At 51.3% G+C, this 24,498-nt stretch overlaps 1 protein-coding gene across 9 annotated transcripts in view; it reads right to left on the reverse strand.

Annotated features, from left to right (window-relative positions):
* LOC132209000 (utrophin-like) overlaps positions 1-24,498 on the reverse strand; it is a 123,894-nt gene that overhangs the window by 57,281 nt on the left and 42,115 nt on the right. For 2 of the 9 annotated variants that reach the window (XM_059644229.1, XM_059644227.1), the window contains exons 1-2: positions 12,344-12,632; positions 10,761-10,897 (exon numbers count right to left, since the gene is read on the reverse strand). The exons of 1 other annotated variant lie outside the window; for it this stretch is intronic. Coding sequence is in view for 2 of the 8 variants with exons in the window: in XM_059644234.1 (XP_059500217.1) it covers positions 12,344-12,365 (22 nt within the window). In the remaining 6 variants the exon portion in view is untranslated. Of the gene's footprint in view, positions 1-10,760; positions 10,898-12,343; positions 12,642-24,498 lie in introns of those variants that run through there. 6 more of the 9 variants (XR_009445066.1, XM_059644228.1, XM_059644230.1 and 3 more) reach the window with 6 other exon arrangements.

Here is a 24,498-nt window from a genome sequence, read left to right on the forward strand (position 1 = left end):
GAGTTTATCAATTGCTAAATGCAAGAAGTCAGAAGGCACCACAAATACACACAAGTTAGAAACAAGAAATTAGCTCAAAAAACATAACCGTTAAGAGGGATACGGATAGTTCAGCCTTTGGATTGTTTGTGAAGAATACAAAGTGGGATGTTGTGGCCACTAAGTTGGGCGATCCCCGGAATGCTTATGTGAATTCAGCAGTTAATTTTGAGATTCTTGTTGAAATTCTTTTGACCTTGTTTCCTTTTTGACATTGCCCTGGTTTGCAGAGCTCAGAGCAAGAGATTGTCTTTTCTTCTAACCTGCAGCATAGGCCTATGAAATGGCTGTCCTAGAACTGTGACCTCCACAACTCCATAGACCACACGAGCAGAGTCGCCCAGGAATACACACGATCTGACATTCAAGAACTATTGAGATAACAATACTCAGTGTGGGATTGGAAAAGACAGCATGTACAAACAGAAAACAGCTGTAAATACTGTCAAGAGGTGAAATAAAGTTATAGAGCTAAATTAGTGGCTCTTTGCTTACATGCTCATTGTATTCAGAACAAAATCAACAAATTAATAGCACACATACAGGTTGGCGGGCATGATTTGAGAGCTATTACAAAGACATGGTTATAAGGAGATCAACACTGGAGGTAAATGTGCAGGGCGACGTGACATTCCAAAAAGACAGGCAGGAGGGAAACTGACTGTCAGCGATGAAATTACTGTGAGAACAAGAAACGATCTTCGATCGGAAGACGTAGAATCCAATTGTATTTATTTGTTAACGGGAGGAGGACATCACTAGCTACGCAGTGTTTGTTGTCCATCCCCAATTGCCCAGGGGTCAGTTCAGAGTCAATCATATGGCTGTGGGTCTGCAGTCACATGTAGGCCAGACCATGTAAGGATGGCAGTTTCCTTTTCTAAAGGACATCAGTGAACCAGGTGGGTTTTTCTGACATTTGGCAATGGATTCATGGTCATCATGAGATTCTACATTCATGATTTTCTTTTATATTCAATTCAAATTCCACCACCTGCTGTGCTGGGATTTGAACACAGGTCCCCAGAATGTGATCTAAGTCTCTGAATTAACAGTCCAGTAATAATACCACTCGGCCATTTCCTCCCCAATCTTGGAACAAGAAAACCTGTAGCTGACTCCCACATGGGGAAAAACACTGTACCAGGAGTTTCTTCAAACGAGGTGATCGCCTCTTCTTACATTTTAAGATAGCTATGAATTATCAGGACCTTGGGGGAAGCTACTAAATTGGGGGAAGGAGTATCAGGTAGGAGCAGAGCAGTATTAATTGGGAGGAGCTTTTATTTTACATGTCGACATTTGATACGTGGGAGTTATTTAAAGACCTAGTGATCAGCGTTCAGATCTGGCCTATTCCAGGGAAGGAGGAATGACAAGGATGGCAATCTAAGGACATATGGACATAAGAAATAAAGCAGGAGTAGGTCATCTGTCTCTTCCAGCTCGCTCCGCCATTCAATAAGGTCATCACTGATCTTTTTGCGGACTCAGCTCCACTTACCCTCCCATTCACCAAAATCCTCAATTCCTTTCCTGTTCAAAGATCTATCTGTCTTGGCCTTTAAAACATTCAACCAGGGAACCTCAACTGTTTCACTGGGCAGAGAATTCCACAGATTCACAACCCTTTGGATGAAGAAGCTCATCCTCAACTCAGTCTTCAATCTGTTCACCCTTATTTTGAGGCTGTGCCCCGGAGTTGTACTTTCACCCATCAGTGGAACCAACTTCAGTGCTCCTTTCCTGTGTATTTCTTTCGTAATTTTAAAAGTTGCTCTGAGAACATCCCTCATTCTTCGAAGTTTCAGTGAGTGCAATCGTAGTCTTCTCAAACTCTCCCCATACAGCAACATTTTCAATTCTAGAATCAATCTTGTGAAGCTCCTTTGCACCCCCTCCAGTGCCAGTACATCCTTTCTCCAGTGAGGAGACTAAAACGGTACAAACTCCTCTACATCAAGCCTCACCAGCACCCTATACAACTGGAGCATCCCCTCCCGATTTTTAAACTGCATCACTCGAGCAATAAAGGACACTATTCCATTTGTTGCCTCAATTACCAGCTGCGTCTGCAAACGTTTTGTGCTTCATACACAAGGCTGCCCAGCTCCCTCTGCATAGCAGCATGCTACAATTTTTCACCATTTAAGTAATACTCCATTTTGCCCGAATTGCCACCAAAATGGATAGCCTCACATTTTCCATCATTGCACTCCATCTGCTAGACCCTTGTCCATTCACTTACACTTTCTGTGTCCTTCTGCAGACGTTCATTATCCTCTTCACACTTAACACTAAAATGTGTGGTAGAGTAATCTGTGAACTGTAATAGAACATATAACAACACAGTGCAGAACAGGCCCTTCGGCCCTCCACGTTGCGCCGAGCTGTGAACTAATCTAAGCCCATTCCCCTGCACTACCCCATCGTCAACCATATGCTTATCCAAGGGCTGTTTAAATGCCCCTCATGTGGCTGAGTTAACAACATTGGCAGGCAGAGCATTCCACGCCCTTAACACTCTCTTAGTAAAGAACCTGCCTCTGACATCTGTCTTAAAACCATCACCCCTCAATGTGTAGCTGCACCCCCTTGTACAAGCTGAAGTCATCATCCTCGGAAGAAGACTCTCACTGTCCACCCTATCTAAACCACTGATCATCTTATATTATCTCTATTAAACTCCCTCTTCGCCTCCTTCTCTCCAATGAGAAGAGACCCAAGATCCTCAGCCTTTCTTCACAAGACCTTCGCTCCAGACCAGGCAACATCCTGGTAAACCTCCTCTGCACCTGTTCCAACGATTCCGAGGCCGCACTAGTGTTTGTAAGTTGCAGCATGACATCACGTCTCCGGAACTCAATCCTTCTACCATTGCAACCTAACACACCATCAGACTCCTGAACAGCACCATCTACCTGGGTAGCAATTTTCAGGAATCTATGCACATGGACACCAAGATCCCTCTGCTCACCTACACTGTCAAGAATCTTTCCCTTGACTCGGTGTTCTGCCTTCCTATTAGTCCTCCCAAAGTGAATCACCTCACATTTATCCGTATTAATCTCCATTTGCCAACTTTAGGGACAATTCTGCAGTTTATCCAATTCTCCCTACAACATGCAACATTCTTCCACAATGTCCACCACTCCACCAACTTTAGTGTCATATGCAAACTTACTAACCCATCCACCAATGCCTGCGTCCAAGTCATTTACACAAATGACAAACAGCAGTGGTCTCACAACACTGTTTGTAATTTTTATTAATGACTTGGACGAGGGAATTGAAGGATGGGTCAGCAAGTTTGCAGACGACACAAAGGTCGGAGGTGTCGTTGACAGTGTAGAGGGCTGTTGTAGGCTGCAGCGGGACATTGACAGAATGCAGAGATGGGCTGAGAGGTGGCAGATGGAGTTCAACCTGGATAAATGCGAGGTGATGCATTTTGGAAGATCGAATTTGAAAGCTGAGTACAGGATTAAGGATAGGATTCTTGGCAGCGTGGAGGAACAGAGGGATCTTGGTGTGCAGATACATAGATCCCTTAAAATGGCCACCCAAGTGGACAGGGTTGTTAAGAAAGCATATGGTGTTTTGGCTTTCATTAACAGGGGGATTGAGTTTAAGAGTCGTGAGATCTTGTTGCAGCTCTATAAAACTTTGGTTAGACCGCACTTGGAATACTGCGTCCAGTTCTGGGCGCCCTATTATAGGAAAGATGTGGATGCTTTGGAGAGGGTTCAGAGGAGGTTTACCAGGATGCTGCCTGGACTGGAGGGCTTATCTTATGAAGAGAGGTTGACTGAGCTCGGTCTCTTTTCATTGGTGAAAAGGAGGAGGAGAGGTGACCTAATTGAGGTATACAAGATAATGAGAGGCATAGATAGAGTCGATAGCCAGAGACTATTTCCCAGGGCAGAAATGGCTAGCACGAGGGGTCATAGTTTTAAGCTGGTTGGTGGAAAGTATAGAGGGGATGTCAGAGGCAGGTTCTTTACGCAGAGAGTTGTGAGAGCATGGAATGCGTTGCCAGCAGCAGTTGTGGAAGCAAGGTCATTGGGGTCATTTAAGAGACTGCTGGACATGCATATGGTCACAGAAATTTGAGGGTGCATCCATGAGGATCAATGGTCGGCACAACATTGTGGGCTGAAGGGCCTGTTCTGTGCTGTACTGTTCTATGTTCTATGTTCTATGTTCTAACAAATCCTTGAGACACACCACTAGTAATCAGACTCCAGGCTGAATATTCTCCATCAACCAGCACTCGTTGCCTTCTTACCGAAAGCCAGTTTCTAATCCAAATGGCTAAATCTCCCTCAATCCTGTGCCTCTGTATTTTCTCCAATAGCCTACCACGGGGAAACTTATCAAAGGCTTTACTGAAGTCCATGTACACCACGCCAACTGCCCGACCGTCATCCACATGTTTGGTCACCTTCTCAAAAAATTCAATGAAGTTTCTGAGACACGACCTGCCCTTGACGTATCCATGTTGACTATCTCCAATCACATTGTTACTTGCTAGATGATTATAAATCCTATCTCTTATAATCCTTGCCAAAATTTTTCCTCCAACACACCCAAGGCTCACAGGTCTATAATTGCCTGGGTCATTCCTACTACCCCTCTTGAACAAGGGCACAACATTTGCAATCCTCCACTCCTCTGGTACTAAACCTGTAGACAATGAGGACTCCAAGATCAAGGCCAAAGGCTCCACCACCTCCTCCCTCGCTTCCCAGGCAATCCTCGGAAAAATCCCATCAGGCCCAGGCGTTTTATCTACCTTCACACCTTGTCGAATTGATAACACTTCCTCCTTACTAACCTTAACCCTTTCAATTCTAGTGCCTCTAACTCAGTCACCTCCTCTACAATATTCTCCTGTCCCTCAGTGAAAACAGATGAGAAATATTCATTTAGCACCTCTCCAATCTCCACAGCGTCCACACACAACTTCCCACTTCTGTCTTGGACTGGCCCTATGCCTACCCCAGACATCCTCTTATTCCTCACATACCTATCGAAAGCTTTCGGGTTCTCCTTTATTTACCTGCCAATGTCTGCTCATGCACCCTCCTTGCTCTTCTTAACTTTCTCTTTAAATCCTTCCCAGCTAATCTGTAGCTCTCCATCACCTCATCTGAACCATCTGGTCTCATCATCACATCAGCCTCCCTCTTCTGCTTAACTAGAGATACAAGTTTTTTTTAGTTAACCACAGTTCCCTTAGCTTATCGCTTCCTCCCTGCCTGAAGGGACGTGCCTATCAAGAACACGCAATATCTGTTCCTTAAACCAGCTCCACAATTCAATTGTCCCCATCCCCTGCATTTTGCTAACCCATTCTATGCCTCCTAAGTCTTGACTCATCACCTTATAAGGGAGGAATGGAGAAGCCGATAGTGAAGAGGACGATCAGAGGTTACAGCAGAACATAGATAGACTGGAGAGTTGGGAAGATAAATGGCAGATGGAGTTCAATCCAGGCAAACGCGAGGTGATGCATTTTGGAAGATCACATTCAAGGACAAACTATACAGTAAATGGGGAAAATTGATGAACAGAGAGATCTGGGCGTTCAGGTCCATTGTTCCCTGAAGGTGACAATACAGGTCAATAGGGTGGTCAAGGCGGCATATGGCATTGGACGGGGTATTGAGTACAAGAGTTGGCAGGTCATGTTGCAGTTGTATCGGACTTTGGTTCGGCCACATTTACAGTACTGTGTCCATTACCAAAAGGACGTGAACGCTTTGGACAGGGTACAGAGGAGGTTCACCAGGATGTTGCCTGGTAAGGAGGGTGCTAGCTACAAAGAGAGGTTGAGTAGATTAGGATTATTTTCATGAGAAAGATGGAGATTGGGGGGGACCTGATTGAGGTCGACAAAATCATGAGGGTATAGACAGGGTGAAGAGCAAAAAGCTTTTGCCACCCAGAGCGGAGGACTCAATTACTAGGGGTCATGAGTTTAAAGTGAGAGGAGGAAAATTTAGGGGAGATATGCATGGAAAGTTCTTTACAGAGAGGTTGGTGGGCACCTGGAACGCATTGCCAGTGGAGGTGAGCGACGCAGACACATTAGCATCTTTTAAGATATATTTGGACAGGTACACGGACGGGCAGGGAGCAAATGGACACAGAACGTGAGCAAACAGGTGAGAGGTTAGACAGAGGATCTTGATCGGCGCAGGCTTGGAGGGCAAAAGGGCCTGTTCGTGTGCTGTAATTTGCTTTGTTGTTTTGACTGACTGGAGGGAAGGAGGAATGGATCGCTGGAGGGAGGGAGGGAGGAATGGATGGATGAATGGACGGGGCAAGGAGCAGGAGGACGGGGTGGGGGGGGGTGGGGGAAGGAGAAGGAGGACGGGGGTGGGGAAGGAGGAGGAGGACGGGGGAGGAGAGAGAAGGAGGGCGGCGGCCGGGCGGGGGGGGGGGGTGAGGAGGAGGAGGAGGGCCGGGGTCGGGGGGGAAGGAGGAGGAGGAGGACCGGGGAGGTGGGGGGGGAGGAGGAGGAGGAGGACCGGGGGGGGGGGGGGAGGAAGGAGGAGGACGACGGTGGGGGGGGGGAAGGAGGAGGACGACGGTGGTGGGGGGGGAAGGAGGAGGACGACGGTGGTGGGGGGGGGAAGGAGGACGACGACGGTGGGGGGGGGGGAAGGAGGAGGACGACGACGGTGGGGGGGGGGGAAGGAGGAGGACGACGGTGGGGGGGGAAGGAGGAGGACGACGGTGGGGGGGGGGGAAGGAGGAGGACGACGGTGGGGGGGGAAGGAGGAGGACGACGGTGGGGGGGGGGAAGGAGGAGGACGACGGTGGCGGGGGGGAAGGAGGAGGACGACGGGGGAAGAAGGAGAAGTAGGACGGTGGGGAAGGGGAAGGAGAAGGACGACGGTCGGGAAGGGGAAGGAGAAGGAGGACGGTGGGGAAGGGGAAGGAGAAGGAGGACGGTGGGGAAGGAGGAGGAGGAGCGGGGAGTGGGGGGGGAGGAGTTGAACACAGCAGACATCCTGACATCAGCTTCCCTGGCCTCTGATGCTGCATGTCCTGCTGTGTTCATGCTCACGAACACCTCGTTACCTCCCATTCTCCTTCGTTTGTGTTTTCTTGCTCTTCCTCCCTCCCTCTGATTCTCACCCCCTCTCTCACCTCTGCTGGCCCTAATTTCACTCCCTTGTCATGCTCCTTTATTTCCATCTTTCTGTCCCTTTTCTCTCTCCCACCACAAATTCACTCTCTCTCACTCTGGCTTTATGAACAGGGGGAGAGAGTACAAGAGGAAAAGAAACCAAAGCACACAGCGCCTTCGGCTGAGAGGGAAATTAAGAACTGCCAGAGATTTTCCAAACCGTGACACAGGAGTTGCCTCTCTCCCTCTCTCTCGACAGTCTCTGTCACTGCCTCACCCAACCCCACACCCATTCGCGTCCCATGGTGACTCTCCACAAACCCACCTCCGGGTAGAAATGCAAACACAAGTTACTGGAAATGCTCAGCATCTGTGAAGAAAAAGTACCGAGGTAGCATTTTGGGTGCGATGACCCTTTCTCTCCGAGCTCCGGCTAGAAATGCTCCAGCCTCTGGGACAGGGTCCCCTTGTAGTCGGAGAGCTGCGGGTCGATCTCGGCTGTTCGCTTGGCGCAGGGCATCAAGAGCTCCCCTCAGCCCCAGGAAGGGATATGTTCACCCCCTAACCTTATACTGACAGTGGTTGTGTTCTTCCCTCATCCCCGGGAGCCCCTCTTGCCTTCTCACCTGGTCGTCGGAGTGCTATTCGGCTACGGAGGGCGGTGCGATAAAGAGCCCACTTCCCACAGCCGCGGGGGAAGGGGGCATCCCTTCACTCCTCAACCTCCTCCCATCTCATCTTGTGGCAGTGGCTGTTCGGCTGCAGAAAGCAGCGCTGCCCATGACCCCAAACCTCCCGACAACACCCCTCTCCGAACCCAACCCCCACCACGACCCTTTTGCAGTAGCTGTAGGCCACTCAGTCACAGGGCTGTACGATAGTGACTCTCCCCATGTCCCCTCTCTTCCAGGACGGCTCTCCTCCAACGCCTACCCCATCCCATCCCGCTCCTTCCCTTTACCTTGTAGTCGGAGAGCTGTAGGCAGTTCTGCTACGGAAACCCGCGCAGGGCTGTATAATAGACACCCTCCCAATGTCCCCAGCCTTCCCCTCACCCGGGGAGGGGTATTCTCACCCCCAAAACATACATTCCCAACCCCTCGCTTTGTGATAGGAGCGGCGCAGGGTGTGAAACAGGGATCGTGCTCATGTCCCCAGTCCTCCCTTCACCCCAAACCCCGCTGTGACCTTGCAGTCGGAGATTGTTGTCGGCTGCTCAGCCACGGAAGGCGTCGCGTAACGCGGCCAGGTACTCGGGGAGCGCAGGCTCGGTGCCAGGCAGCTGTTCAGGCAGGTAGCTGTGCCCAGGAGCCGGGCAAAGAGGCCTTCTCCCACCTCAGATCCCCGGTCCTGGCAAAGGCGGCGCAGGGCCGAGCCAATGAGCAGCGAGCGCTCCAGCAGCCCGGATGCCTGCTCCCAGCCCGGTGGTCATGCTGGAGGCCGCTGGAGAACAGGGGGTTGTAGGGGTCCAGGAGCGTGGTGCGATGATCCCCGCTGCCGAAACCCTGGGTCCTCAGCCCCTCCCGGGAAAAGGGATCCAGACAGCGGACTCGTCGCCGAGGGAGAGGGGGAAAAAGGCGTGAGTAGGAACAGGAGAGGAAGGGGATTGACTGCGAGGGAGAAAGAGACAGAGTGTGTGTGAGAGAGAGAGGGGATTAGAAATGCAGTCTGATTGCGGATGGGTTGGGTTTAAACAGAGATTTTTAAACTTTGTTCGAACGAAACCCAGAACGCTGCCTGCTGAGCGAGTGGAGAGGCTCGGACAGAGAGGAAGAGAGACACAGGGAAAGATAGGGGGGCGGGGGAGAGGGGGCAGAGAGAGGTCACAGGGAGAGACGGAGAGACAGGGGAGAGAGAACGGCAGAAGCACACACAGAGGGAGGCAGAGACAAGAGGAGAGACAGAGGGGCGCACACACACACAGACCAAAGAGACAGAGAAGTGCACAGCGAAGTGGCAGAGACAAGACGACAGAGAGAGAGATACAGAGACATAGAGTGAGGCACACACAGAGAGATGGAGAGACAGAGATTGTGTGTGTGGGGCAGGGGGTGGGTTTGGAGAAAATGGGAGAGAGAGAGAAAGAGGCAGAGTCGTAGAGTTGTACAGCAGTGAAACAGACCCTTCAGTCCAACTCCTCCATGCCGACCGGGGGGCCGGGGCCCGTGGGCGGGACAGGGCTGCGGGGGGCCGGGGCCCGTGGGCGGGACAGGGCTGCGGGGGGCCGGGGCCCGTGGGCGGGACAGGGCCGCGGGGGGCCGTCCCTCTGAGGGGGACAGGGCTGCGGGGGCGGGTCAGGACTGCGGGGGCAAATCGCCGTGAGCGGGTCAGGACTGCGGGGGCAAATCGCCGTGAGCGGGCCAGTGCTGCGGGGGCAGGTCCCCGTGAGCAGGACTGTACTGCGGGGGCCGGTCCCCCTGAGCGGGATAGGGCTGCAGGGGGCCCGTCCCCGTGAGCAGGACAGGGCTGCAGGGGGCAAATCGCAGTGAGCGGGACAGGGCTGCGGGGGCCGGTCGCCGCCAGCGGGAGAGGGCTGCGGAGGCAAATCGCCGTGAGTGGGAGAGGGCTGCGGGGGCCGGTCCCTGTGAGCGTCTCAGAAATGCAGGGGCAAGTTGATCCGGTGAATTCAAGTATGAAATTACACGAAAGACAGCAATGAATTTAAAGCATCAAGAGGAAAGAGATTTGGAATCCAGCATTCGTTCATGGGGATGGAGCAGCGCTTGGAATATTGCCTTCAGTTCTGGTCGCTTCATTACAGGGAGGATGTGGAAGCTTTAGAGAGGGTGCAGAGGAGATTTAGCAGGATGCTGCATGGAATGGACGGCAGGTCTTATGAGGAAGGGTTGAGGGGGCGAGGACTTTTTTCATTGGAGCAAAGAAGAATGAGAGGTGACTTGATAGAGGTATACAAGATGATGAGAGGCATAGCTGGAGTGGATAGTCAGAGATTTTTTCCCAGAGCAGAAATGACTATCACGAGGGGGAGAAATTTTAAGGTGACTGGAGGAAGGAACAGGGGAGATGTCAGACCTAAGTTCTTTACACAGAGAGTGGCGGGTGTGTGGAATGCGCTGCTGGCAGTGGTAATGGAGTCAGATACATTTAGAGGCTTTTAAGCGACTCTTGGATAGGCACATGAAGGACAGTAAAATGAAGGGTATGCAGGGTAGTTTGATCTTAATGGGATAATAGGACGGCACAACATCGTGGGCCGAAGGGCCTGTACTGTTCTTTGTTCTATGTTCAGCCAAAGGTTCTTTTCAGGAGAGAGTAATTGATTGTAGTTTTTAAAGACAGAACTGGAGGACAGAGAAAGATATCAAGGAAGGTTGCACGTTAGTGACAGTATCAACAAGTCCTCAGCAAATGTACTCTCTGAGGAACTACACTGTTTTGAAGGCGAGAGGACCAATGATATCAGTTAAGCCCCCCTTGTTTTTGTATTGTGTACTTCTGACATATGCGCAAATGGACAACCTCACTCTCCTGCTAAGCTGCAGAATGAATAATGCTGCAATATTTGTCAACTCCCAAATGGGCATTGATACATTAGTAAATCGCACATCAATAAACTTACGTCTCAAGGTTCTCGCCTTCTAGAACTGTTTGTACTGGTAAATAACCCAAGCGAGGATGTTTGGCAAAGTATTTCTTTGATCTGAACTTATTTTTCAGCACCTTGCTAAAATCACGCACATCTTCACCTGATGTTGTCTAAAAATGTAAAATAAATCAAATTTAGTTAAGAATTAATAATGAACCAATCTACTCAACTCACTCTATAATCCATGCTATCGCTGCTAAATGTCTTTGAGGATGTAAAATTAAAGAGTCTGCAATTCTGAGGGATAAAGTCGCTATCTTTCTGTAAGATTATGATAAAGGTTAGATATGTCTGAATGTGAGTTTCGAACAATTAAGCTTGAGTTTCATAGAGTCATACAGCATGAAAAAAGATCCTTTGGTCCAACCAGTCTATGCTGATCACAATCCCAAACTCAACTAGTTCCACCTGCCTGTGCTTGGCCGATATCTCTCCAAACATTTCTATCATCTTTCTATCTTCTAGCTACAACATCACCTGAACAGAATTCTCCATCTTGTGGTCAAATACTAAAACTATACAATTAAGTAATTTCAAATGATTCACATTAGTGGCCTTTCTGGTTGAATTGCTAATTATTTTAACAACAGTGCATTTTTTGTCCAATTATGCCATGTATAATTACTGATCCAAAATTCATCTCATTGGGTTTCATTTTTTTGGTTTTTTGTATTGAGTCAAAGATGAGATCAATACAGGGGGGGAGAAGGGCGCCGCACGAGGCGGGGAGAAGGGCGCCGCACGAGGGGGGGAGAAGGGCGCCGCACGAGGGGGGGAGAAGGGCGCCGCACGAGGGGGGGAGAAGGGCGCCGCACGATGGGGGGAGAAGGGAGCCGCACGAGGGGGGGAGAAGGGAGCCGCACGAGGGGGGGAGAAGGGAGCCGGACGAGGGGGGGGAGAAGGGAGCCGGACGAGGGGGGGAGAAGGGAGCCGCACGAGGGGGGGAGAAGGGAGCAGGACGAGGGGGGGAGAAGGGAGCAGGACGAGGGGGGGAGAAGGGAGCAGGACGAGGGGGGGAGAAGGGAGCAGGACGAGGGGGGGAGAAGGGAGCAGGACGAGGGGGGGAGAAGGGAGCAGGACGAGGGGGGGGGAAGGGAGCAGGACGAGGGGGGGGGAAGGGAGCAGGACGAGGGGGGGGGGAAGGGAGCAGGACGGGGGGGGGGAAGGGAGCAGGACGAGGCGGGGGGGGAAGGAGCAGGACGAGGTGGGGGCGTAAGGAGGAAGGGAAATGAACACAGCAGACAGGCTGACATCACCTCGACACCCAGAATATTCAGACCCTTCAGAAGCGTTTCTCCCTGCGACTCCTGAAACAGACACTCGCAGCCATGCGCCGGCACCTCCACACACTGCAATCCAGCCTGCCCCAGCTCAGAGCCTCCCTCTCCCAGACCTGCAAAGGACCCCTGCTGTTTTTTATCCGCCGCAGGTTCCACAGACTGAACACCCAGTTCCACTCAGCTTTACTGGACACCAAAAATCGTAAGTACAACCAACTCACGGGCCCCTGCCACCCACAAGAGGATTCCTGCGCCTCCCAAATCCCGAGTCTGTACCTGCCCCGCCGCCATTGACCATGAAGACACGGCCGGAGACCCCACCGATGACGTCACATCCGCCTCCGCCGGCCACACCACTTCCGGAACCGCTGCTGCACTCACCACCTCCACTTCCACAGATACAACACCTCACACACCACCCTCACCGCAGCTGCTGCCGCCTCCCCCGATACTCCAACTGCCGACGGAACCCCGCCCACGGCCGACGACCTCATCGCTCCGCCCACAGCCTCCACAGCCAGCAACCCCAGAGGAGACAGCCACACTGAGCCCTGCCACATGTTCACCGTCTCCCCAGACCTCCCACTGACTGAGGACGAACGGTCAGTCCTCAGTAGGGGGCTCACCTTTGTCCCCCTACAACCACAAATCAACCAATACCAGTCACGATTGGACATAGAGCAGTTTTTCCGCCATCTTCGCATCCACGCCTACTTCTTCAACCGGGAGCCTAAAACTCCCTCCACTGACCCCTTCACCCTCTTCCAACACAAGTCCTCCTCCTGGACACCACCCCCAGGCCTCCTAACCTCCCTCGACCTCTTCATCTCCAACTGCCGTCGAGACATTAACCGCCTCAATCTCTTCACCCCTCTCACCCACTCCAACATCTCCCCTGAAGAACGGGCAGCCCTCCGCTCCAACCCCAACCTCACCATCAAACCCGCAGACAACGGTGGCGTAGTGGTAGTATGGCGCACTGACCTCTACATCGACGAGGCCGGACGCCAACGCTCCGACACCACCTCCTACTGCCCCCTCGCTCATGACCCCACACCCGAGCACCAAACCATCATCTCCAACACCATTCATGACCTCATCACCTCTGGGGACCTCCCACCCACAGCCTCCAACCTCATTGTTCCCCAACCCCGCATGGCCCGTTTCTATCTCCTTCCCAAAATCCACAAACCTGCCTGCCCTGGTCGACCCATCGTCTCAGCCTGTTCCTGCCCCACCGAACTCATCTCCACCTATCTGGACTCCATTTTCTCCCCTTTAGTCCAGGAACTCCCTACCTACGTCCGTGACACCACCCACGCCCTCCACCTCCTCCAGGATGTCAAATTCCCTGGCCCCCAACACCTCATCTTCACCATGGACGTCCAGTCCCTATACACCTGCATTCTGCATGCAGATGGCCTCCAGGCCCTCCGCTTCTTCCTGTCCCGCAGGCCCGACCAGTCCCCCTCCCCCGACACCCTCATCGGCCTAGCCGAACTCGTCCTCACCCTCAACAACTTCTCTTTTGACTCCTCCCACTTCCTACAGACTAAGGGGGTGGCCATGGGCACCCGCATGGGCCCCAGCTATGCCTGCCTCTTTGTAGGTTACGTGGAACAGTCCCTCTTCCGCACCTACACAGGACCCAAACCCCACCTCTTCCTCCGGTACACTGATGACTGTATCGGCGCCGCCTCTTGCTCCCCAGAGGAGCTCGAACAGTTCATCCACTTCACCAACACCTTCCACCCCAACCTTCAGTTCACCTGGGCCATCTCCAGCACATCCCTCACCTTCCTGGACCTCTCAGTCTCCATCTCAGGCAACCAGCTTGTAACTGATAATAAAATGTGAGGCTGGATGAACACAGCAGGCCAAGCAGCATCTCAGGAGCACAAAAGCTGACGTTTCGGGCCTAGACCCTTCATCAGAGAGGGGGATGGGGGGAGGGAACTGGAATAAATAGGGAGAGAGGGGGAGGCGGACCGAAGATGGAGAGTAAAGAAGATAGGTGGAGAGGGTGTAGGTGGGGAGGTAGGGAGGGGATAGGTCAGTCCAGGGAAGACGGACAGGTCAAGGAGGTGGGATGAGGTTAGTAGGTAGCTGGGGGTGCGGCTTGGGGTGGGAGGAAGGGATGGGTGAGAGGAAGAACCGGTGAGGGAGGCAGAGACAGGTTGGAAACCTTTTGTGCTCCTGAGATGCTGCTTGGCCTGCTGTGTTCATCCAGCCTCACATTTTATTATCTTGGAATCTCCAGCATCTGCAGTTCCCATTATCTCTGATAGCTTGTAACTGATGTCCATTTCAAGCCCACCGACTCCCACAGCTACCTAGAATACACCTCCTCCCACCCACCCTCCTGCAAAAATTCCATCCCATATTCCCAATTCCTCCGCCTCCGCCGCATCTGCTCCCACAATAAGACATTCCACTCCCGCACATCCCAGATGTCCAAGTTCTTCAAGGAGCGCAACTTTCCCCCCACAGTGATCGAGAACGCCCGTGACCGCGTCTCCCGTATTTCCCGCAACACATCCCTCACACCCCGCCCCCGCCACAACCGCCCAAAGATGAATACCCCTCGTTCTCACACACCACCCCACCAACCTCCGGATACAACGCATCATCCTCCAACACTTCCGCCATCTACAATCCGACCCCGCCACCCAAGACATTCTTCCATCCCCACCCCTGTCTGCCTTCCGGAGAGACCATTCTCTCCATGACTCCCTTGTTCGCTCCACACTGCCCTCCAACCCCACCACACCCGGCACCTTCCCCTGCAACCGCAGGAAATGCTACACTTGCCCCCACACCACCTCCCTCACCCCTATCCCAGGCCCCAAGATGACATTCCACATTAAGCAGAGGTCCACCTGCACATCTGCCAATGTGGTATACTGCATCCACTGTACCCGGTGTGGCTTCCTCTACATTGGGGAAACCAAGCGGAGGCTTGGGGACCACTTTGCAGAACACCTCCGCTCAGTTCGCAACAAACAACTGCACCTCCCAGTCGCAAACCATTTCCACTCCCCCTCCCATTCTTTAGATGACATGTCCATCATGGGCCTCCTGCAGTGCCACAATGATACCAGCCACCCGAAGGTTGCAGGAACAGCAACTCATATTCCGCCTGGGAACCCTGCAGCCTAATGGTATCAATGTGGACTTCACCAGTTTCAAAATCTCCCCTTCCCCCACCGCATCCCTAAACCAGCCCAGTTCTTCCCCTCCCCCCACTGCACCACACAACCAGCCCAGCTCTTCCCCTCCACCCACTGCATCCCAAAACCAGTCCAACCTGTCTCTGCCTCCCTAACCTGTTCTTCCTCTCACCCATCCCTTCCTCCCACCCCAAGCCGCACCCCCATCTATCTACTAACCTTATCCCACCTCCTTGACCTGTCCGTCTTCCCGGGACTGACCTATCCCCTCCCTACCTCCCAACCTATACTCTCTCCACCTATCTTCTTTTCTCTCCATCTTCGGTCCGCCTCCCCCTCTCTCCCTATTTATTCCAGAACCCTCACCCCGTCCCCCTCTCTGATGAAGGGTCTAGGCCCGAAACGTCAGCTTTTGTGCTCCTGAGATGCTGCTTGGTCTGCTGTGTTCATCCAGCCTCACATTTTATTATCTTGGATTCTCCAGCATCTGCAGTTCCCATCATCTCTGACATCAGCTTCCCTGAGCCTCTGATGCTGCTTGTCCTGCTGTGTTCATCCACATCAACACCTTGTTCCCCCCCATTCTCCTTTGTTTGTGTTTTCTTGCTCTTCCTCCCTCCCTCTGATTCTCTCCCCCTCTCTCACCTCTGCTGGCTCTAATTTCACTCCCTTGTCATGTTCCCTTATTTCCATCTTTCTGTCCCTTCTCTCTCTCTCTCCGCCCACAAACTCACTCTGGCTTTATTCACAGGGGGAGAGAGTACAAGAGGAAAGGAAACCAAAGCACGCAGCGCCTTCGGCTGAGAGAGAAATGAAGAAATGCCGGAGATTTTCCAAACCCTGACGCAGGGGTTGCCTCTCTATCTCTCGACAGTGTCTGTGACTGCCCCATCAAACCCCACACCCATTCCCGTCCCATGGTGTCTCTCCACAAACCCACCTCCGGGTAGAAATGCAAACACAAGTTGCTGGAAATGCTCAGCATCTGTGAAGAAAAAGTCCCGAGGTAGCGTTTTGGGTGCGATGACCCTTTCCCTCAGAGCTCCAGCTAGAAATGCTCCAGCCTCTGAGACAGGGTCCCCTTGAGGTCGGAGAGCTGCGGCTCCATCTTGGCTGTTCGCTTGGCGCAGGGCATCAGGAGCTCCCCTCAGCCCCAGGAAGGGGTATGATCACCCCCTAACCTTATACTGACAGTGGTTGTGTCCTTCCCTCATCCCCGGGAGCCCCTCCTGTCTTCTCACCTTGTCGCCGGGGTGCTATTCGACTACGGAGGGCTGTGCGATAAAGATCCTACTTCCCACAGCGGCAGGGGGAGGTGGCATCCCTTCGCTCCAAAAACACCCCCTCCCATCCAATCTTGTGGCGATGGCTGTTCGGCTGCAGAAAGCGGCGCTGCCCGTGACCCCAAACCTCCCTACAACACCCCTCTCCTAATCCGACACTTTTGCAGTAGCTGTAGGCCACTCAGTCACTGGGCTGTACAATAGTGACTCTCCCCATGTCCAATCACTTCCAGGACGGCAATCCTCCAACCCCGACCCCATCCCATCCGCCTCCTTCCCTTTACCATGTAGTACGAGAGCTGCAGGCTGGTCGGCTACGGAAACCCGCGCAAGGCTGGATAATAGACACCCTCCCAATGTCCCCAGCCTTCCCCTCACCCGGGGAGGGGAATTCTCACCCCCAAAACATCCATTCCCAACCCCTCGCTTTGGGATAGGAGCGGCGCAGGATGTGAAACAGGGACCGTGCTCATGTCCCCAATCCTCCCTTCACCCCAAACCACCACCCCCAGCTTACCTTGCAGTGGGAGATAGTTGTCGGCTGCTCAGCTACGGAAGGCGTCGCGGACCTGCGGCCGGGTGCTCGGGGAGCGCGGGCTCAGTGCCAGGCAGCTGTGCCCAGGCGCCGGGCGAAGAGGCCTTCTCCCCCCTCGGATCCCCGCTCCCGGCACAGGGCCGAGCCACTGAGCAGCGAGCGCTCCAGCAGCCCGGATGCCTGCTCCCAGCCCGGTGGTCATGCTGGAGGCCGCTGGAGAACAGGAGGTTGTAGGGGTACGGGAGCGTGGTGCGATGATCCCCGTTGCCGAACAGCTGGGTCCTCAGAACCCTCCCGGGAAAAGGGATCCAGACAGCAGACTCGTCGCCGAGGGAGGGGGGGGGGAAGGCATGAGTCGGAACAGGAGAGGAAGGGGATTGACTGAGAGGGAGAAAGAGACAGACTCTCTGTGTGTGTGTGTGTGTGTGTGTGTGAGTGAGAGAGAGAGAGGGGATTAGAAATGCAGTCTGATTGCGGATGGGTTGGGTTTAAATAGAGATTTTTAAACTTCGTTCAAAAAACTCACAACGCTCCCTGCTGAGCGGGTGGAGAGGCTCGGATAGAGAGGAAGAGAGAGACAGAGGGGCGGGGGAGAGGGGACAGAGAGAGGTTCACAGGGAGAGACAGAGAGACAAGGAGACAGGGGAGAGAGAACGGCAGGAGCACACACAGACGGAGCCAGATACAAGACGAGAGATAGGGAGGGGCGCACACAGAGACCAAAGAGACAGAGTGAAAGCGGAGAGAGGAGAGAGACAGAAGTGCACAGCGAGGTGGCAGAGACAAGACGACAGAGAGAGACAGAGACATAGAGTGAGGCACACACAGAGAGATGGAGAGACAGAGATTGTGTGTGTGTGGCGGGGGGTGGGTTTGGAGAAAATGGGAGAGAGAGAGACAGAGTCGTCGAGTTGTACAGCAGGGAAACAGACTCTTCAGTCCAACTCCTCCAGGCCGACCAGATACCGTAACTGACTAGTTCTGTTTGCCAGCCTGTAGCCCATATCCCTCCAGCCCCTTCCTATTCATGTGTCCCTGCAGGTGACTTCTAAATACTGTGAGTATAACAGCCTCTGTCACTCCTCTGGCAGTTCATGCCACACACAGACTACACTCGGGAGAACACGTTGGCGCCAAATCCATCTCCCATCCTCTGAGAAAAGGAACCGGAAATGACATCACCAACCCAAGGAAACCGGAACACTTAAAGAGAAGGCGGGACCTAACTCCGGATGCTCACTGATGATTTTACCTGGAATGGTGCCGAAACGTCTGCAAACTAACCTTCCAGCTCAGTGAGCAATCTTACATCCAGAACCTCAACCCTGAGCTACAAATCTTCTCAAAACTCGATAATGCTTTGCCACTTGATTAACAGATGCATCCTATTTTTTGAAAAAAATAAACTTTTTTTGCTGGATGTATGACTGACTGACCAGTGTTTATTGTCCTTCCTTAACTGAGCCTTGGGAGCTCTGCAGACCAATGGTATCAACGTGGATTTCACAAGCTCCAAAATCTCCCCTTCCACCACTGCATCCCAAAACCAGCCCAGCTCGTCCCCTAATCTGTTCTTCCTCTTACCGATTCCCTTCCTCCCAGCTCAAGCCAAACCCCCATTCCCTACCGACTGACCTCTTCCCGCCCCCTTGACCTGTCCGTCCTCCCCAGACTGACCTATCCCCTCCCTACCTCCACACCCACACTCACCTCTACTGGCTTCATGTCCGCCCCTTTACTTAAGACCAGAAGACATCGGAGTGGAAGTAGGGCCATTCGGCCCATCAAGTCCACTCCACCATTTAAATCATGGCTCAGGGGCATTTCAACTCCACTTCCCTGAACTCTCCCCGTTGCCCTTGATTCCTCGTGAGATCAAGAATTTGTCAATCTCTGCCTTGAAGGCATCCAACGTCCTGGCCCCGACTGCACTCCGTGGCAATGATTTCCACAAGCCCGCCACTCTCTGGCTTTACAAATGTCATCTCATTTCCATTTGAAATTTACCCCCTCTAATTTTAAGGCTGTGCCCATGGGTCCTCGTCTCCCGGCCTCACGGAAACAACTTCCTAGCGTCCACCCCTTCCAAGGCAGACATTATGTTGTAAGTTTCTATTAGATCTCCCCTCACCCTTCGAAACTCTGATGAGTACAATCCCAGGATCCTTAGCCGTTCATCGTATGTCAAACCTACCACTTCAGGGATATTCCGTGTGAATCTCCGCTGGACACGCTCCAGGGCTAGTATGTCCTTTCTGAGCTGTGGGGCTCAAAATTGGACACGGTATTCTAAATGGAGCTTAACTAGAGCTTTATAAAGCCTCAGAAGCACATCGCTGCTTTTATATTCCAACCCTCTTGCGATAAAGGACAACATTACATTCACTTTCTTAATTACGGACTTTACCTGCAAGTTAACCTTTAGAGAATCCTGGACCAACACTTCTAGATTCCTTTGTACTTGAGCTTTACGAATTTTCTCACCATTTAGAAAATAGTCCATGCCTGTATTCTTCTTACCAAAGTGCAAAACCCCACATTTACTCACATTGAATTTCATCAGTCATTTCCTGGACCACTCTCCTAAACTGTCTAACTCTTTCTGCCGCCCCTCCACCTCCTCAGTACTACCTGCCTGTCCACCTATCTTCGTATCATCGGAAAACTTCGCCAGAATGACCCCAGTCCCTTCATCCAGATCATCAATACGTAAGGTGAACAGCTGCGGCCCCGACACCGAAACCTGCGACACCAATCGTCACTGGTTGCCATTCCGAAAAACAGCCTTTTATCCCAACTCTCTGCCTTCTATCAGACAGCCAATCCTCAATCCAAGCCAGTAGCTCATCTCAAACACCATGGGCCCTCACCTTGCTCAGCAGCCTCCTGTGAGACACTTATGAAAGGCCTTTTGGAAGTCTAGATAGACAACATTTACTGGGTTTCCCCGGTCTAACATACTTGTTACCTCTTCAAAGAATTCTAACAGGTTTGGCAGGCACGACCTCCCCTTACAAAATCCATGCTGACTTGTTCTAATCTGACCCTGCACTTCCAGGAATTTCAAAATCTCATCCTTGACAATGATTCAAGAATTTTATCAACTACCGAGGTCAAGTTAATTGGCCTGTAATTTTCCATCTTTTGCCTTGATCCTTTCTTAAACAAGGGGGTTACAACAGCAATTTTCTAATCATCTGGGACTTTTGAAAGATCACATCCAAAGCCTCTGCTATTTCCTCAGCCACCTTCCTCAGAACTCTACAATGTAGCCCATCGGGGCCAGGAGATTTAGCAATTTTTAGACTTTTTAGCTTTTCCAGCACTTGCTCTTTTGTAATGCCTACCATGCTCAACTTTGCCCCCTGACTCTCCCTAATTGTTGGCATACTACTCATGTCTTCCACTGTGAAGACTGACACAAAGTACTTATTAAGTCCTTCAGCTACTTCCTTATCTCCCATCACTAGCCTTCCAGCATCAATTTGGAGCGGCCCAGTGTCTACTTTTGCCTCATGTTTGTTTCTTATGTATTGAAAGAAGCTTTCACTGTGATTTCTAATATGACTAGCTAGCCTTCCTTCATATTTGACCCTCTCCTTCCTTATTGCTCGTCTGTCTCCTCTGCACCTATCTTCCCCTCTGTCCATCTTCAATCTGCCTTCCCCCTCTCCCTGAAAATTTATGTTCAGGGAGATCTGGGTGTTCAGGTCCATTGTTCCATGAAGTTGGCAATGCAGGTCAACAGAGTGGTTAAGAAGGCATATGGTGTGCTTTCCTTCATCGGACGGGGTATCGAGTACAAGTGTTGGCAGGTCATTTTGCAGTTGTATAAGACTTTGGTTCGGCCACACTTGGAGTACTCCGTACAGTTCTGGCCACCTCATTACCAAAAGAATGTGGATGCTTTGGAGAGGGTGCAGAGGAGGTTAACCAGGATGTTGCCTGGTATGGAGGGTGCTAGCTATGAAGAGAGGTTGAGTAGATTCGGATTATTTTCATGAGAAAGACGGAGATTGAGGGGGGAACCTGATTGAGGGCTACAAAATCATGAGGGATACAGACAAGGTGGATAGCAAGAAGCTTTTTCCCCCAGAGTTATTGACTCAATTACAAGGGGTCATGAGTTCAAACCGAGAGGAGGAAAGTTTCAAGGAGATATGCAAGGGAAGTTCCTGAGGAAGAGGGTGGTGGGTGCCTGGAATGCGTTGCCAGCAGAGCTTGAAGACGCAGACACGATAGGGTCTTTTGAGATGTACCTGGACAGGTACATGGATGGGCAGGGAGCAAAGACCCTGACAAAATAGACGACAGGTTTAGACAGAGGATCACAATTGGCGTAGGATTCGAGGGTCGAAGGGCCTGTTCCTGGGCTGTAATTTTCTTTGTTCTTGGATCAGATAAGAAGGAAAAGGGAGGTGTATAACAGTTATCAACGGAATAAATCAACAGAGTCCCTGTAGACACACTAATGTCAACCAGGCCAACATCCCCAGCACTGAGGCACTGACCATCCTCGATCAGCCACAATGGGCTGGACACTTCATCTGTATGACTGACACGAGACTCCCCGCATGTTCTAATCCCAGCTTCAAAACAGCAGGCGAGACCCAGATGTGCAGAGGAAGCACTCGGTGATAAACTCAAGGCCTCAACGGTGAAGTGCAACATTCCTGCAGACACCGAGAATCACCGGCCGAAGACGGTCCGACGCCTGAGGAGCACCTGGGAAGGCATCAACACCTCGAGGCTTGATTTGGAAGCAGCGGAAGCCATGCAGCTACATCAACAACCCCCTCACTCCTTCCCAAGACCGCCTTCTGCCCCAAGTGCAACAGAGCCTACGGTAGCTGCATCGGTCTGGACAGCCACCCGGAGATTCAGCCTGAGAGTGGGAGACTGTCATCCGCGAGAAACCACCATGATGATGATGTATGGTGTGCAGGGGGATCTTGTCATAGCAATTAAGAGAACAAATAGAGGGCAACAGAACGCTGGTGACCAGGATTAGGATCAGGGAGAATCTCAAAATCTTCTACAAGTGTCTCAGAGCGAAAGAGAAAATCCAGGGAAAACCAGGTCTCATGAGGGATGAAGAGGCAAATGTATGGTTTGAACTGGACAGCAATTGTCAGGTGTTAAACAAGAAATTCACATCACCTTTTACATGTGAGAAGGAGCATTTCGGCACACAATTCCTGAGCAGAATTAACAGAGACTGGGGACATGTAAGGTGATCCGGTGAATTTAAAATCAGAAGAATTACCTGGAGAACAAGTAACATAGTTCCGCTTATCAAAATGCATGACAAACATAAAGCAGAGTATTACAGTCTGGAGAGTATCACATCAGTAGATAGGAAAATATTGGAGAATATTCTGAACGGCAGGCTTAATTTCCTTGGAAAGAAGCGGGGTTTGATCAGCAACGGTCAGCATAGCTTTGTCAGAGGGAGGTCATGCCTCACAAACCTAGATGATCCTTTCAAAGAGGTGACGGAGTGTGTAGATGGGAATTGATGCAGTGAAAACAGATTTCAGCAAAGACTTGGACAGGGTCTCACATGGGAGCCTGGCAAAGAAGGTAAAAGCTCGTGGGGTCCAGGAAAATACAGCAAGTTCAATCCAAAGTTATACATTGGTCAAATGGGCAGGTCAGTGGTAGATGGAGTGTTAACACTGATAAGTGTATGGTAATGCAATTTGGAAGAACTAACATGGCAAGGAATCTTTCAATGGATGCCAGGACACCAGGAAGGTCAGAGCAATGGTGTTATCTTGGGGTGCTTGTGCACAGATTGCTGAACATGGCATGGCAGCTTAAAGGGACAGTTAGGAAAGCAAATGGCTGAAGAGCTGTGCAGGAGTTTGGTTAGGCCCCAGCTGAAGGACTGAGTGCAGTTCTGCTCTCGCTTTAAATTGAAGGGTGAAAGAATAGCTTTAAATTGAGGGGTGAAAGACATAGGACAGATGTCAGAGGTGGTTACTTTACTCAGAGAGTACTCAGGGAATGGAACGCTTTGCCTGCAACGGTAGTAGATTCGCCAACTTTCGGTACATTTAAGTCGTCATTGGATAAGCATATGGACGTACATGGAATAGTGTAGGTCAGATGGGCTTCAGATCAGTATGACGGGTCGGCACAACATCGAGGGGCGAACGGCCTGTACTGCGCTGTAATGTTCTATGTTCTAATGGTCTCTTCATTATCGAAAAGAGGTGATTGCATTTGAGCATGTGTGGAGGACATTCATCAGGATGTTCTGAGGGGGTGAAGCATTTTAACTCGATGGAGAGTCTGGATAAGTTTGAGATAACAAGAACTGTCAATGCTGGAGTCTGAGATAACACAGCGTGGAGCTGGAGGAACACTGCAGGCCAGGCAGCATCACTGTTTTATCTGGATAAGGTTGGCTTGTTTTCTTCCGAAGAGAGAAGGTTGAAGAAGGTCCTGAAAAAATGGTCTGCATTCTGATGGGTCTAGGCGAGGGAAGCAGAACGACCATTCATGGGGTGGGAGGTCGGGGGGCCAGGGGGAAGAGATACATACATTTAAGCTAAAAGGCTCAGAAGGAATTTCAGGAAAGAAAAGACACCCAGAAGGTGCTGGGTGTTTGGAATTCATTGTCTGGGACTTTAGTTGAGGTGGTGGATAATCTTTTCCCATTAAAGAAAAAGGGTTGGTACAGCACTTAAAATGAAATAACATTCAAGGCAACGGGCCTATTGCTAAAACATGAGCCGAATGTGAACTTAGTGTGGCTTCAGTGGTTACAGACACAATGGAATGAAGTGCTTGTCCAATTCACACGGATGATCCCTGGAATGGGAGGCTTAACCTGTGATGAATGGCTAAGGATCCTGGGATTGTACTCACTACAGTTTTGAAGGTTGAGGGGAGAACTAATAAAAACTTCCAAGATAATGTATGGTTTAGAAGAGGTGGACGCTAGGAGGTTGTTTCCGTTAGGAGGGGAGACGAGGACCCGTGGGCACAGACTTAAAATTCGAGGGGGTCAATTTAAAACTGAAATCAGACGACATTTCTTCAGGCAGAAAGTGGTGGGCTTGTGGAATTCATTGCCGCAGAGTGCAGTGGAGGCCGGGATGTTGGACGCCTTCAAGGCAGAGATCGACAAATTCTTGATCTCAAAAGGAATCAAGGGCTACGCGGAGAGTGCAGGGAAGTGGTGTTGAAATGCCCATCAGCCATGATTTAAATGGCGGAGTGGACTTGATGGGCCGAATGGCCTTACCTCCACTCCTATGTCTCATGGCCTGATGGTCTAATTCTGAAGTATTCTCTTATTCTATGATTCTGGAGCAGGGGACAGTGAGTGGACAGCACAGGACAGTTCATCTAACTTCTCCTTTACCAATCTTCTATCTGCCTCCCCACTTCTCCCTATTTTTTTCAGAATCCCCTTCTCCCCCAACCATATTT

This window comes from Stegostoma tigrinum, unplaced genomic scaffold (assembly GCF_030684315.1).
Source record: "Stegostoma tigrinum isolate sSteTig4 unplaced genomic scaffold, sSteTig4.hap1 scaffold_61, whole genome shotgun sequence".
Classification (NCBI taxonomy): Eukaryota; Metazoa; Chordata; class Chondrichthyes; order Orectolobiformes; family Stegostomatidae; genus Stegostoma; species Stegostoma tigrinum.